General features: G+C 42.6%; 1 protein-coding gene across 2 annotated transcripts in view; it reads left to right on the forward strand.

The window, feature by feature from the left end:
• SPON1 (spondin 1) overlaps window positions 1-17,473 on the forward strand; it is a 1,249,069-nt gene that overhangs the window by 994,714 nt on the left and 236,882 nt on the right. For both annotated transcript variants that reach the window (XM_078680877.1, XM_078680876.1), the window contains exon 7: window positions 9,366-9,430. In XM_078680877.1, coding sequence (XP_078537003.1) covers window positions 9,366-9,430 — 65 coding nt within the window. The remainder of the gene's footprint in view (window positions 1-9,365; window positions 9,431-17,473) is intronic.

A 17,473-nucleotide genomic window follows, 5' to 3' on the forward strand; every position in this document is an offset into this window, starting at 1 on the left:
CCACTTCAAAGCTGGCACCAGGTGTAAATTCATGACCCTCACACCAACTCTTCAGCACACTCCTGAACTTGAGAACATTAGAGAAGGAGTGCCTTGCTGACAGGGTACTGCCCTGCTGCCAGGGTACTGCCCTGCTACCAGAAGACTGCCCTATTGCTTGGGACCTTCCCTGCTGTAAGAGAAGGTAGACTGGACATGCTCTCCTCATCGCCGGCTTCCTGAAGGGACTCCAAGGGTCAGCTGACAGACGTCTTCTGGGCCCTTGGATGGCATCAGAGTGCACTCCTCTGAACACAAAGGTGAAATCCTGAGGTATTGGGCTCTTCACAACCACAGTTATGGGCTCATTTGTGCAGAGAGCTTGCCACCTGCGCTGACTACCAATGCAATGCTTCAGTTATCCAAACACTTTTTGCTACAGAGACCACCAGCAATGACCAACACCACAGGATCTGCACTTCACTCTACAGCATTGACAGCCCAGGGTGACCACTAACGTGAAGAACCAGCAACCACCTTCTGCAATACCCGACTGAATCTCTGAGCTACAGTGACAACCATCCACAATTCCCAGCCTGCTTTTTACACTACACCAAAGACAATCGTGATGCTCTCCTTGCTCATCACATACTTGAATCTTCTCACAAGACTTTGAGAAGGGAACTCTTTCAGCTGGACTTACCTGGTCCCTGTATCTGGCCTGCGCTCCATCACAGTTGGCCTGAACCTGTCACTTTCTCACAGAATTGCACGGCTCGACGGCTATATAACCGCGAGTGGCACTTCTGTACTTTTAGGCACTATACTTACCTTAAAAAATTCTATAGCTACTGTTCTACTGATTGAATATTTTCTCTTTTGATGTCTAAAACTTTATTAAGTTTTTCTCTGTTTTTTTAAATTGATGTGAGGTTTTTCTTAAATTGTGTTTTTACTTTATTATTGTTTGTGTGCTGCATAAATACTTTACACTTTGACTCTAAGTTAGGTCTGACTGTTTTTGTGCCAAGCTGCCAAAGGGTTAGGAACAGGTCAATTCAGTGACTTTGGTGGGTCAACCTGAGATGGATTGTGGTTGTAGGGTTCCCCCCTCAACAATTACTCCAATTTCTCACACACCGCAAGATGTCAACACTTCAGAAGTCCTCTTCATTTTTTCATTTTACATTTTACAGGTACATGCAGCGGTCATTCTGCAACCTATTAGGGGCAGAACATTAACTTTATATGTCTAATGTTTTAATGGCACATAACGGGCCTGTAAGCATTAGGTTTACAACTGATGGGTGAAGATCACAGCCTGGCAAGCTTTGTCTGCTTCCACAAGGGCAAAACAGGACTGTGCACCTGATTACAGAGAATTCCTCTTGAGCCCATGTACTAAGCTTCTGTATAAGCACCTGCACTGGAGAGAGGATAGCTTCAGTAGTAATTCAAACCACTGTTATGTCAGGGAGGGTGTAGCTTATATTGGTGCAGCAGGTGCAGCCGCACTGGGGGCAAGAGGCTTGAAGGGCCCACTGAATACTGAATATTGCTGTATTTCAAACAGTTGCCAGGGAACACATTTCCTTCCTGCCCCTAGGCCCCATGACACACTGGGTAGGCCACTGTGTAAAGTGTTTCACTATAAGCTATAATCTACCTATCCTCGGAAGGGTCAGGAAACCCCCAACGTGGAGAGTAGTCAGCCCCTGCATCCCCCTTTGGAAGGGCCTCCGAGGATCCCTGGCCTCTCTTGATTTCTCCCTTGAGCAGAACACTAACGTGTTAGAGTGTCACTGAAGGGTCATTTTGCCTGTGCTCCTGCATCTGTAATATACATCAGGCACACAGTTGAAGAATTTCCCTCATTTGCATGGTGCCACACCCATAAGTAAATGAGAGAATAGCCACTTCACATTGTGTTGACCTCACATGGGCACCCACACAATGGGTATTATAGACGAGGTTACGCAAGTTTCTGCAGACCATTGCATAATGCGTGAGTGCCCCAGGAGTTCAAAAAGCATGCAATATTGCCATTGACGATGAGATGGTTTGCAGATTAGTATTTTTATGGATAAGCAAATAGAAATGTACATTTGAAGTGCATGGACATTTGGAATATGCATGGTGCTTGACAGTAACCACTTTGAAGTGTTTGGTGTCATAATATAGGCATTCTCACTTTGAGATATGCTATTTCTTTATCCGATTTAGGACTACTTATTGGTGCCAAATCATGTCTCTTAATCAATGGTCATAGTATATGGATGGCAATAAATATGTTTGAAATGATTATTACGGAAAACGTTAATGATTTACATGTTCATCAGGGAATTTAGCTGTGGTTATACGGACGTCAATCTAACATGATAATGCAAATAAAAATGCAATGAAGGTTGTACTTGCCTGTGGTGAAAACATTATGACATGATGTGATAATTCGTAGTCGTGGCGGATGCGGTGGCGTTGTCAACTGTGCCTGCTTGATACAGATTTCACACATCTTACAGAAGGTGTAAAGAAGGCGCTAAAGTGAGGAATATTTTCGCAAAAAAAACTTTAGATCAGTGGACTTTAACATTTTTGATGCCATGCCCCTGTGTAATAACATTTGTTGTGCCCCCCGAGTGAAAACATATGCTTCTGACAATTATTGTATATAATTGGAAGCTCTAAACATATTTAATAACTGAAACATTGCACCTATATTCAGTTATACCTTTTAGAAATGCAATCAAATACTATTTTTTGCCAAGCTCTATGACAGCCTGGTCTTCTTATAGTATAAAGGTATCCACAGTGTGATTCTTTATCAGCGATGGGACAGTGTGCCATAGAGCATTATTATGTGCAGGACCCCAGCCCATAATTTGCCAGCTCCCCAAGCCAGGATACAAATGTTACCAAGTGACTCACTGCCTCCTGTCCTTCTTCCACTAAAAACAAAGCACCATTTTTAGCAAGATGCTCCTCTTGGCCAGTGGGTGATGACCTCCTGATATCAATTCAAACCCCCTCAGGGGTTTTGCCCCTTGTTTGAAGATCTCCGCCTTAGATATCTATGGCAGGTCTGGTTATTTGGGACTTATTTTGTACTTGAAATGTAAGATTACAAATGCATGTCTGTACTCAAAATTGTTTCACAACAGATAAATACGATCACGTGAAAGATGAAACCATAGCATGTTCTACTAAACAAGGCATGCGAAATGATTGATCAGTTTTCCCGTCATCAACATATTAATGCTTCTTATCATTTGCAACGTTCTTCCCCATGTCCTGTGGTTGGAGGTGGAATCTGTGCTGCGGGAGAGCCAGCTTAAACTCCGAGCGTACATCAGTTCCTGAGAACTGGCACCATGAAGGCATCATGTAGCCTGATTTAATAATGCAATGTGTACTGAGAGCACGCACTCGGTAGTCCCAGAATGTTTTGGAGACTTTACCTATTGAACTAAATGCAGATGAAAAATGTTTTCAAAGTTGAGGTGGGTTTCGGGATGGGTAATTTTATTGACGTTTATGGGAGGCATTGTTTTTTGTTTGGAGGGTAAAGATTAGTTGAAAAAGGGTGAAACCCTTCAAATGATGTGTTCAGAATCATATCTGTCTGGGCTATATGGACAAAAAGGGTAATTTGTGTTGAGCTGAATGAGTGGTGAACTGATCATGATGGAAAATATTCTTCATAGCTAGAAAGTCAGAAGGATGTTTAGGTCTATGACCAGTACCATACAAGTACCATAGGAGCTAGAAGTAGGCATGTGGGGCCTGCTGCAGGACCGCCAAAATAAGAATACTGGAGTTCGGAAGGTGAATGAGCAATACATATGGCATTACATTCTGGTTTCATGTTATGTTTTCTGATACATTGCTGATTATTCTTTCAGCATGGAGATTGGTGTTTACTTTCTCTGATTATAAAGTGAGAGGATTTTGTAATGTGAACTGTGTGTCAATAATCCTGGGGTACAGGAAGTGTGAAAAAGGGGTGTATGATGTTACTTTTTCATAACACTCAACAACATTTAAATAACTCTAAATGAACTGTACAAATATTTCAGAATATCAGCAGTTAGGAAAGCACAAACTAATCAATTTTTAAAAATTCTCAAGAATGATGGAACATTGATTTGAAATCTGATTGAATGAAATCTAGACACTTTACAAGGTGATGCACAGTTGATAAATATTAGCTGAAACAAAATTTCCATTCATTATCATTTGTGCGTTACATTGTTTTATCAGTAAAGCTGCACACCTGTACAAATTTAGTGGCCACTTCAATTGAATGGTGTGTTGTCTGTAAATGACTGTGTGCTACTATGCCATGCTTTAGTAATATATTTTCCACATTGTGCTTCATAATGCACCACCAGCTACATAATGCACCCTGACCACTCTCTTGCTGAATATATTTGCTACACATGTTCTTTGTATGACACTTAGATTCTTCAGAGTCCCTATGATTTCAGTGATGTAACAGTGATGGCTGCACCCTCACTCTGAAATTCCACCAGTGTTTTGGGAGACAACGCAGGCATGTATTCAGAGAGTGCAGCATCATCACAGTATTCACTGTTAGAAATGGGGATCTCTAGTTGGCAGTGGTATACAGCCTGTGCAAGTAGGGGCCCTTCCTTTTAGTCAGAAAAAGGGAGTTACACACCCAGATAACCTCCGCTCACCCCCTTGTTAGCTTGGCATGAGCAGTCAGGCTTATTTCAGAGGCAATATGTAAAATAATTGTGCTTAACACACAGAAACTCAGTGAAAACACTACAAATGGACACCATACCAGTTTAGAAAAATAAAGTATCTTTATCTAAATCAAACAGGGCCAAAACGACAAATATCCAATATACACAACTCAAAATATGACTTTTGAAAGGTTTCAGGCGATTCTGTCCATAGATCTCCATGGATGCAGTGATTTTACATAAAGTGCCTGAGATGTGTCAAAATCCACAAGGCAAACGAATCTGAACTGTAGGGGATGCAATGCATCAAAATCCAAGACAGTTCTGGTCTGCGCCGCGGGTGATGTGTCAGAAAAACTTAGTACACCAGTGCGTGGAAATCCAGATGCACTGGAGGTCGATGCGGTGGCAGCTAATAGGCGCTGAGTTGATTTCTTCAGCCTGTCTCACGATGTGTTGATTCTTTCAGCTGCACAGCAGGGCCTGCTTAGAAGTCAGTGCAGGGGTTTCAGACTTCAGAGACACAGTGCGCTTAACTCAGGCTTCAGCTGTTCCTTTGACCGCTGACTGGTGCTGCGTCGATTTCTTCAGCCTCATGGCAACAGTGCATGCAAATTTCTCCCGCATGGCGGTGGTGCTTCAGAAAAACAGGCCCTGGAAGGGCATTGCTTTAATTTTGATGGTTTCAAGCAGGTCTTTGAAGCAAGAACATCTTCCAAGGCCTTTGAACTGGATTGGGCAACACAAGCCAAGTCACAACTACTTGCGTTAGAGTTCAGAAATTCTGCTGATGAAGTCTTTGATGGCCCTGAGACTTCCAATAGGAGACACACACACATACGCCCTTGGAGAAACTTCACAGCAGGCTACAAAGCAGAATCAGCAAGGGCAGGCCAACCCAGAAAAGCAACACTCAGCAAAGGGGCAGTACTTTTCCTCACAGCTCTTCAGCTCTTCTTCATGGCAGAGTTTCCTCTTGATTCAGAAGTTTTCTCAGAGTCTGGTGTTTTAGGTCCAATTTGTATACCTATTTTGGCCTTTGAAGTAGGCATTCCCCAAAAGAATTGTCTTCGACACTCTCCAGGGGATTGGAGACAGCATTGTGAAAGGCCAGGCACAGCTCTATTCAGGTGCAAGTGATAGCTCCTCCCACCACTCTAGCTCAGGAAGGCCCATCAGCATGGTAAGCTGCGAGTCCCTTACGGAGACGCCGAAAAAGAATAAGAACTTGAATCATTCAGGCTATGCCTCAACAACATAATTCAGTTATTTTGAACAAAACACGTGCTTATTGTTTACAAAAACAGATGGCATAAAAACAACCCTGCAGATCCCAAGAACACTGTGGTTTTGGTTTTTCCGTCTCCCTCCTGACTAGGATCCTACCGGCCCATTCTCTAATGCATTTTCACTTGATCGTAGTACAGTGATCGTTAGGTTGCTCCCACTTCCGTCCTAATGATGACCCCATTCTAAGGAGCAATTGGCCTGTACAACAACCAGGGGTCAAAATGTTGACATTTCTAAATAACACATTGATCTGTACGTGTATCATATCCACATTTAGATAAAAATAATTTTAGAATGTATCTTTGAATTATGGATTATAAAATGTGTTCAGTATCTTCAGACAGGTTTCATGTCTATGGTCTGTAAATAACTTGCCTTTTCACTTATCTTGGAGCAACTGCGAAAAACACCTCATTATATAATTCAATTATATGACTGAAAATTTCAATACAAAATCGTAAATTAATTACCGTTTGTATATATAGTTTGTTTTTGGGATTCAATGATTTTTAAGGGTATTTTGGATTTTTGGGTTTCCCCATTTTTGTGTAATGGGTCCGGATATGCAGGGCACATATCAACTCCCTTTGTGTGGCTGTCTAGAGTGAATGCACAATCAGCCCAATTGTCAGTCTAAACCAGACGTAGATTCCACAGGCAGGATGGTGAAACAAGAAAATGCCCACTTTCTAAAAGTGACACACAAAGGAGTTAGGTCCTTATCGGGACTGAGATTGGGCTGGACCGTTATATAAATGAATAAACTAAAGAATGCCCCAAAACCTCGTATCTGAATTATGTAGCTATTTCACAATGAGACCAAATGGAAATTAATGAAACCTGGTCAGGTACTTTTATTTATACCTTTTGCTCATGTTTTTACTTTTTTTAGAAACTTGTTTTTTCAAAGGCAAAAAAAGATATACATTTAAACCATAATATTACAAAATACACGCAATTCATAACAAGGCGTAAATCAAGAATACATCCACATAACACAACACATTTTACATAAAAAATACAGTGCATCATAAATTGCAAATCAAATCACTTTTTGGAATAAACAAAGCGTGATACAATCACAGTACTGACCATTTAAAGTAATTCTCCGTATGTGATTTTTCAATGAAATGTTCAACCATGGGGGCATTTAATACCGCCTTTTTGATCCTTGACCTGTGCTGGCTGATACGTGAATTCACCAGGTATGGAGCTCACTAGAAATGGCCTTGTTGTTGATTTAGATGTAGCAGAATGATATTGAGAAAAATCCTTCTTTTAAATTAGGATTTCCGAGACAAGTACCACAAACTCCTCCCTCCAAAGGGGCGCCGGACGGTGCACATGGAGGTACGTAAAAATGATAATTTCACTGTGTTAGTGATAAACTCTAGCGCCATAGCCATCGAATGGCTCATAATATGCGCCTTATTTGTTGTAGAAATAGGATTTGAAGCCCTGAAAAACGCCCTTTGTTTTGGAAAGAACACCATCCCAAAGGATACAGGTAGAACATGATAACTCTATATTCCTAGAGTGGTAGCTTGTAGGTGGACAGGTTATCAATAAAACGTTATTGTTTTCTTGCATCCTCCACAGATAATTAACAAAGCCCTGATGAGGGTTCGGACATTGATTATTCGAACCCAAAACGCGTCGGCATATCCACAAGAGTGAATTGCATCATTGGTTGATATACTAAAATAACGTATATTATTGCTCTCTTGTGATTGTATCATGCTTTGTTTATTCCAAAAAGTGATTTGATTTGTAATTTATGATGCACTGTATTTTTAATGTATAATGTGTTGTGTTATGTGGATGTATTCTTGATTTACGTCTTGTTATGAATTTCGTGTATTTTGTAATATTATGGTTTAAATGTATATCTTTTTTTGCCTTTGAAAAAACAAGTTTCTAAAAAAAGTAAAAACATGAGCGAAAGGTATAAATAAAAGTACCTGACCAGGTTTAATCAATTTCCATTTGGTCTCATTGTGAAATAGCTACATAATTCAGATACGAGGTTTTGGGGCATTCTTTAGTTTATTCACTTTCTAAAAGTGGCATTTTCGAACACAAAATTTAAAAACCACCTTTGCTAAAAAATATGTTTTTAAATCCTGAGCTCAGAGAACCCAAACTCCAAATCTCCAGCTGTTCCCAATTAAAAGTTACGCTTGTAAGATGTTACAAAGCAGCTCGGGAGAGCTAGTCTTTGCGTGTAAAACGAAATTGGCAGTATTTCACTAACAGGACATGTAAAGCACACCAGTACATGTCCTACCCTTCACACACACTGCAATCTGCCCACAGGGATACTTTGGGCCTACCTTTTGGGTGACTTACATGTAGTAAAAGGGAACTTTATGGCTTGGCAAGTCAGTGCACTTGCCAGGTTGACAATGGCAGGCCTGAGACATATTTCAGGGCTACTTCTGTGGATGGCACAGCCAGTGCTGTAGGCCCACTAGTAGCATTTGGTTTACAGGCCCTGAGCACTTATAGTGCATTTTACTAGAGACTTACCAGTAAATAAAATATGCCAATCATGGGGAACCAATAGGAATCCCATTTACACAGAGAGCATATGCACTTTAGCACTGATCAGCAGTGGTAAAGCGCCCAGAGTCCTAAATACAACACAAAGAGGGAGGAGAAAATAGGAGGCAAAAGGAAAAACTTCAGGGGATAAACCTGCAAAAAGGCCCAGGTCCAACAGTCACCATGTATAATATATAGTGGATGCAAAGGATTCCCTCATTGGAATGGTGCCACACCCTCATACCGATGAGGAAAAATCCCCCATAAGAATGCGCCCTCACACATATAGTGCTAGCACAATCTATATTACAGAAGGGGCCACACAGGCATTTTCTGTAACAACAAAGTGCCCTGGGACACTTTCCATGATATGGACCCTGAACTCTAACAAAAGGGCACCAATACCTACTGGCTGGGAAATCAAATGGAACAATGGAACTACTCACAAAACCCATGGCCTTGTTGAATATCCCACCCAATGACAAATCATGAAAATCGGATGAAAGCCAATAGTTAAAGGCCACCACTTTCTCTCTGTACTTCTAATTTTCCATTTTTGTAAAATTAACACATGAGGTATTCCAAACAGCTAACACTGTCTATATTCAAACTAAAAACGATAATGGGAAAAATTATGCTGTTGATTTTTGTCCAGTTTCATAGCATATAGGGTTTACGCCTGTTTTGTAAAGACTTATATTGTTGTTAACTTTCTTCCACTGTTTTTATTGCTCCTTTTCATTCATGTTATTGTAGAGAGGGTGATATGTAAATACCTACATGCTATCAGTAACACTAGAATGCTAATATCTTTCTGAAACAAACCCTTTTTTCTTCTTTTAGGGTAATGAAGTGTTAACAGTCGTGAAAGCAAAAGCACAGTGGCCTGCTTGGCAACCTCTGAATGTGTAAGTAGGAAAATAAAAGGGATTTCAAATGTATTTCTTTCCATGTGTGCAGTGATTATAATAATATGTTGACTACTGTGGAAGTACTAATGTAACAATATATATTTTATACTTGTACTTTGAATACTGTCCACTCTCTCTGGGACCGATTACGACTTTGGCGGTCCTGCGCCGGGTCTGCCCGCACTGCCAAAGCTGTGGTCAGACAGCCCACCATATTAGGAGTTTCCTACTGTCTGGTAGGATGGTTTTTGGTATTCCCATGGTGGTGCCTCAGAAAATGAGCACCGCAACGGGAAGGCCATAAACAGTTCCTGCAGGGTATGAACTGTAAAGTCAATGCAGTGCAAGAACTGGGGCTCATGTACATAGATAAAGCACACATTGTGTCCCCCTGTGTGCATCCCCATGTGGAGGAGGCCCTGGAGGGCCTGCCGTGTACCCTTTGTTTCATCTCCGCCACAGTGTTCATGAGGTAGGAAATTCCATGACAAGCCAGCCTAGAAGAAACTTGTAGTATGATTGGCCAAACCGCGGCAGTCCCACCAAGCATATTATGTCCTCCTGACCACTACAAAACCGTGCCAGGGGATGGCGGTTCCCTGCGCCCTGCGACAGGGCTGTGACGGTCCTAGTGCTTACTCATTATAGGGAGGTCGGGAGACCACCATCACTGAGCCCCCACGAGTCTTACAGTCCATGGACCTGCAGGCTCATTATTAGGCCTTAAGTGTTTTACCAGTGGTCCGGACTGGAGTCAAACGTTGTGTGCTGTCCATTGGGGTTACATCAATGTAATAGAGTAAAGGTGAAAACATTTTCCGTTTCATGCTTTTCATGCTTTACTAAAGTCTGTCAATTTACAAAGATGATGCAGAGTCCTCCACCTTCGACAGAAAACTGGCTTGTTTTCTGAGTGCACTATTTACGGGCTCCAATGCTTAATTTATTAAAAAATAATTGTAAAGGTCAAGGTATTTCTTAGGGCACTGCTGAAGGCTGTGGTTGCTGAATGATCAGGTTGTATTTACCTCCATGACTAGAAGTAATTAACACAGTCTTGCAGGTTCACTTGCTTTCCTATTTAACCCTTTTCGCTGTTTTTCTTTCTTCTCTTCCTCATTCAATCTCCTTCTTTATCTGCCAATTTCCCTCTTGCTCCATGTCCAAGATTGATGATGAAAAGTCCCTGCCCACAACATGCAGACATCAGCACAAATTAAGCTCCACAGAGCTCACGAAGCAGATATGAAGCTCCTGTGCATTGTATGAAAACAACATATTCAGTGAGCAAACCCCACTCAATTTTCAGAGAAAGAAAGTTACTCATTTCAGCTCCAGATCTATTATTATGTTATTTATCCCTTGTTCACCTTATGAGAACATTGTAATACTGACACACTAGACTCTCAGAAGAATTTTGGAGTGAGGGAGGGAGTGTGTGTTCAGTTATTAATATCTCTAGGCACACCCATTGCATACTAAGCGGGACATCCAACACTGTACCCACTGAGTGATCATTTGAACACCCTAGGATTACAAGTTGTGAAAAATCCCTTTCGGGAGTTGTTGTAGCACTCAGAATTATTTTCACCTCAAATGTGCCAAATGGTATTTTTTCACCTCTGTGCGGAGACATTCAAAATGGGGACCAAGTACCACTGGGTGCACTTGGCTCAATGGGTTTGCGAGGCAGAGCAGCCCAGGACTGACTTGGGTAGGAACTGTTCATTAGATACTCAGCAAGACAAAACATTACTGTTCAATCAGGTTTCTTTAATATGGAAACGTACTTTACACACATAAATAAATACAATGTGCGAAATTGCATATACGTTCAGGACTGCAGGTGGAATTAGAATTTGGAACCCTTCATAAATGGGTGTCACAGAATAACAAGTGGTTAAGTCATATATTATAAGGAGATGTCACAGTGGGCAATACACCTCCTAAAGAGAGTCTGTACTGATTATCTCTGAGGCTCCAAGCACAATTTTTGCACAAGCAAGCCATACCCTTCAAAATAGTAAAAACCCTAAATACCCCTATAGCAAAAATCTGAACAGTTATTCACTATCAAGAAGGTGCGCCTACTGGCTTTGTTAAGGATAACACAAATCAAGGGACAAGATTCCAACCTGTGGTACGTGTGGTGCGACAATACCCAGAAGCCTATTGCCTTTATCAAAATGACATGGACATTTCACTAAAATAAGCCGCTCCTACTGGCTTTAACATAAACAAACAAAGCCTATAGCCTTGGGCATGGTCATTTTATTATTTTACGTCATACGGCAGACGACTACTAATATCCCCCCAGCACAAAGTATCACATAACTTTAGGACCTTCACAAATGCTAGGATCCAGTGAGTGTTTTATGCATTTGCGTCAAGCTGCGGCTGAAGGAATATATTTGCTGAGAGTTCTGCCTGTACCCGATTCACTGGGAAGGTGTTGAGCACTTCAATACTTTGCAAGAAAAGGAAGGGGATGATGGGGAAGGGAGAAAGAAGACATCGAAACACTTGCTATAGTAGGTTGGTGTTGGCAAAACCAGGTGAAGGGTAGCATGAGCTTGCTGATTAGCCCACTTACTCCCTCGTCGGTGATGTACGGAACAAAGACAAAGCAGGCAGGAGAAAGTTTGAGGAAAAGGTAGATGTCACTAAGCAGGTAGTATTTATAAAGATGTGTAAAATGTGTGTAATTGTCTTTTTGTTTAGTTCGCATACATTTTTGAAAAATGGAACAAAATTATATGTAATGATGTGATATGCAAAACTGGCTTTTGGTGCTATAGTTTAGTATGAAATGCATTATTGTGTCGATTTTTAGCTAGGAAGGGGTCTTTTACACAAACGATAGTGCAAAACTCACAAGTGCTGCAAATAGCAGCTGCTTGTGTTCTGGTTACTCACATTATACCTGTGCACTACATGTTTACAGTGAACTACACGTCATTATGCAATGTTTTTTAAAAAACATTTTTAATTGAGAGTTCAAGAAAATACAATGATGCAATTTTACAGGATAAAGTGCATAGTGCAAGACATTTAGGGTGTAGGTACTCAAGCTGTCTAACAGTTAATCACGTTGCAGAGAAAAAAAATCAATTTCTAAAAAGATCCATAACAAGTAAAATATCAGCTAAACGCAAGAGCTGCACAAAATATGAATGGTATAGTGCATAAGTGCATAACATTGATTAACATTAGTTTCGGAGATTTATCTGATAAAGCAAACTTTCCTGGGTTTTACCATTTAATCCAGAATTCTCCACCCTCTCACCACTTTTTATACCGTCTACTAACAACCATTCTCCCTTGATCCCGGACTAATTCCCTATGGAGCTCCAATGTTTCCCAAACTTCCTTAATGACCCTGATCTTAATGCCTATTTTCTCTCAAATTCCTTAATTTTATTAAGTTTCGATCTCGAGGCTTGGAAGGAGGGTGTCTTATCGCTTCGCCAAATTTGAAAGATTAAAGATCTTGCTACTGAAGCTGCAAAATCTTGAAGCACTTTTCTTGTGTATAACGTCATATTGGGGGAGCAACCCATTACTGCAGTGAATGGAGATAGAAAGATCTATTGTGGCTCTGAGGTAGTTTTCAATTTCTTCCCATAGGCTGCTAATTTTCGGGCAGTCCCATACAATATGTAACCAGGTGCCAGAGTTCTATCTAGCACTGTGAAAAAACCTGCCTTTGATTTGTGGATAAATATTATGTAAGAAGGAAGGTGTCCTGTAAATTAACCATTTTGAATAAAATTGCATACGTTTAAGATTCACGCCTCTCAAAACTGTAGCATTTAGTTTTTTAATTCTATTCCAAGTTATTTTTGAGAGCTAAAACCCTTCCCTTTTCCACCATCTGTCTCGGATTTTTTTCATATGTGGGGTAAGGCTTATTTTCGTCAAAGATTTTCACCCCTGCACTAACAGAACGTTGTACCAGAGTTTCAAAAGCTTCACTGATGCCAACGCTTGATGTTATATTCCTGACGTTAGACTTTTCCAAAAATGGTCTAATAACAATAAATGACCAGGGAGACGCCCACTCTGCGTCAAATGAACTGCGGGGTCCAGGAGCCATCGGGGCTAAGGGAGACAGCTTGCCCCTCCCTCCAACCACCGGAGACTTCATTACCTCTCGTATCTCCCGCTCTGCGGGAGACGTTCGCTCTGTGTCAAAGGAACTGCGGGGTCCAGGAGCCAGCGGGAATAAGGGAGACAGCTTGCCCCTCCCTCCAACTACCGGAGACTTCATTACCACTTGCGTCTCCCGCTCTGCGGGAGACGCTCGCTCTGTGTCAAAGGAACTGTGGGGTCCAGGAGCCAGCGGGGCTAAGGGAGACAGCTTGCCCCTCCCTCCAACCACCGGAGACTTCATTACCTCTCGTATCTCCCGCTCTGCGGGAGACGCTCGCTCTGTGTCAAAGGAACTGCGGGGTCCAGGAGCCAGCGGGAATAAGGGAGACAGCTTGCCCCTCCCTCCAACCACCGGAGACTTCATTACCACTTGCGTCTCCCGCTCTGCGGGAGACGCTCGCTCTGTGTCAAAGGAACTGTGGGGTCCAGGAGCCAGCGGGGCTAAGGGAGACACCTTGCCCCTCCCTCTAACCACCGGAGACTTCATTACCTCGCGCGCCTCCCGCTACGCGGGAGACGCTCGCTCTGTGTCAAAGGAACTGCGGGGTCCAGGAGCCAGCGGGGCTAAGGGAGACGCTTGCCCCTCCCTCCAACTACCGGGAGTATATATTCATGTGTATCCTCCCGTGGCGCGGGATGCGTGCGGGCTGGCGCCGGGCAAAGGGCGGGCCATCTGTGGCCGTCGTGGGCCGGAGGAGGCTGGGACAGGTTATTTGGTTTTACTTCTATTGCTGTCCGTGCCATAATTATTTAATTACTATCAGTGACTTATTGCACCCCCCCGCCAGCTGCATATCGGACTTGCTTTGTTATTCGAACGCTGTGATTTAACTTCCTGAATTTTAACCCGTAAGGTGCCCCCTCTAATAGGGGTTGATGTGGGAAAGAGAAAGACCCAGGTACCTTGCACAGGGCCCACAGGGGCTGCCAAATCTACTGTTTCAACAATGGATGCTTACCTCTCGAGGGCTGTGTTGGTCATCGATAAGGAAATTGAGATGGTTAATAGACGTTTATCCAGGTCTCCTACAGGTCTCCTTTGCTTAATGGTGCTAATAAGTGTTCCAAGGATTCCAATACCTTGACCTTAGGTGGTACTTCACTTCCTGCAGTTGTAGAAGGAGATATTTCTGTGGTGGAACAGTTACAACATGCTATAGAGGGCGTAGGGGAGTAACAGCATAGACCCCTATCCCCTGAAGTGACAATAATCAGCAAGCAGGTCACTTCTTCCAGTGACACCGGGGATGGTGGCCCTGTTCAAGACAATATTGATATGCATAATGATGGCAATAATGGGTTGGTTACCGAGAAGGGACAAAGGGATGATTGTAGCGCTATTGGGACAAGAAAAAGAAAGTGCAAAGCTATCGTCAACCAAGCAAAAAAATCTAAACCCAATAACCCATCATCGTGAGTCCTAGTCACAAGGCGCTCCCAGGTGGTAACTGAGCCGCAGGACTTACACTTTTTACAAGAATCTATGAAAGCTTTTCTAATTAAATTACTAGAGGAAAAACTGGCACCTATTGTGTCTAAACTAAATGATATAGAACGGAATCTAGTAGTGTATATGAAACCTGCATCTCCACCTGTTATTGTTAAAAACACTAACACCGACCCAACTAGTTTAGATTCTACTGCAGGTCCCCAAAACCGTTCTGTTGATCAGGGGATTCCAACCCTCTCTAACCAACATAGAAACCTGGGGCCAGATGTAGGAGCCTAAATACCGGTCGGTAACGGCCGATTTCGACCGGTATTTAATAATTGGCATGTAGGGGCATTTATTTTACAGATTCGGTAAATTTACCGAATCGGTAAATTTACAGATTCTGTAAAATACCGAATCGGTAATTTTACCGATTCGGTAAATCCAAATGTAGGTGGGACTCTTCTGAGTCCCAAAGGCCATACAGATTCGGTATTTTACCACCCAATTCAATTGGGTGGTAAAATACCGAATCCAGGTGTGCATGCACATGTGTGCATGCACACCTATGCCATGTGACAGACAGACATGCCCTTAGGGCATGTCTGTGTGCCAAATGGCACACATGCCTGTATTTGGGGTGCTAGAGGGTGTCAAAGTGACACCCCCTGCACCCTTGCAACATTCGGTATTTACCGATTCGGTAATTACCGAATCGTTATTTCCCATTGATTCCTATGGGCTTCACAGCCCATAGGAATCAATAGGAAATACCGATTCGGTATTTACCGAATCGGTAAATACCGAATATTAACGATTCGGTATTTCAATTTCTAGAAATACCTACATCTCCCCCTTCATATTTACCGATTCATAAATACCGAATCGGTAAAATTCGGTATTTATGAATCGGTAAATACGTTTTTCCTACATCTGGCCCCTGGTCTCAAATTACACAGGGCAAGTAGTGGGTGGACTCAGGGAATGTCGGGCTAGGGCTGGTACTCCCCCAGCTCCAGAACAGGCACAGGCTCCCCGTCGCCTGGGAGATAATGCTGGTTATCTTGCAGGTAACCGTTCTGCTGCTTCCACAAAATTTGTAGCTATTAATCTACCCCCCAAATCGACACCTTTGGTGGTGATCTTGGGGAATGTTCCACCTCTTCCCCAAGGCACCAAGGAAAAATTTAGCCAGCTCAAGAACAAGGTAACACATTGGCTTTCGAGTAACATCTCTTTGGGCACGGCAGTAGACCGAAACATCATAATGGTCCGCCGTGTGGGCTGGGTGGGCAATATTAGGAAAACAGGGGAGGGGGACTCATAAATTTCAATAACTGTATGATAGCGGAAAGAATACTGAGAGAATCCCGATCTGTCCAGCTGCACAGGGGACCAAATATTCAGATCCTCCCCCATGACTATTTTTACAACCCAGTGCTAATCTGTAATGATAATCGTTATGGCCCTAATTACCGACACACCCAGAAAGAGAAAAATGAGAGATCTCATGCAATCTCACATACCCCAAGAGTTTCTACCCTGGAGGGGTATCCCTCCTCGTCAATTCACCAGGGGTCAAAGAGATTTGCTGCCCTCTCAGGTCTAGAAGAGTGCGACTGATTGAGCCCTGGGACTGTTTTGGTTGCTGCATCTCGAGATCGACTGCTATCCACTCTATTTTTACACCATAGGCAGCCACTCCCAAGGGTGTGTACCCCTGCACTATCAGAGGTTCATTTGCCTGCCCCCCGGGAGGATTCCCTCGAGACAGCAGTACATAACATTATTTCCTGGAATATTGCAGGATTGGCGGGGAAGTTTCTTGACCCAAAGTGGGTCCGGTTTATCAAACAATACCCAGAGATTTGCTTACAGGAGACTTGTGGTGGATGGTGGAATGCAATTTATTCCGAGAGGGCTATAAAGCTTTCTTCATCTCCGCATCACCCTTGTTGAGGGGGAGAGCCAAGGGCGGTTTGGTTATTTATACTTCTTTAGACCTGAAATGTAAAATAAAGGAAATTTGCTCCCCCCCACCCAGAACTCCAAGCTATTGTTTTAAAGCAAGGGAACGCAAAACTTTATTTGATTAATTTTTATAATGCAGTGCATACTGTGGGATCTTGCAAGATTACCCTTTTTGTCAATGTTGTCAAACAACAGCTCTTCTTTCCATTGCCTTATGGTATTAGGTGATTTTAACTTGAGAACGTGCGGAGACCCGGCATTGACTTGCATGGGAGAACTGGGTTGTGCAAAGACGGGGGGTCTCCACTTTGAGCACTCGTTACAGGGAGAGGTGCTCAATAATCTACTTAATGAATTAGATCTGATCTCAGCCATGTCCCTGGTAGACGACCTTAGTAAACAGCCTGTTCCTTCTTTCAAAGGACACAATGGGGGTTCTTTCATTGACCATATTCTTATATCTACTGGCTTACAATCTTTTTCTG

Source organism: Lissotriton helveticus, chromosome 3_1 (assembly GCF_964261635.1).
Source record: "Lissotriton helveticus chromosome 3_1, aLisHel1.1, whole genome shotgun sequence".
In the NCBI taxonomy this organism is placed as follows: Eukaryota; Metazoa; Chordata; class Amphibia; order Caudata; family Salamandridae; genus Lissotriton; species Lissotriton helveticus.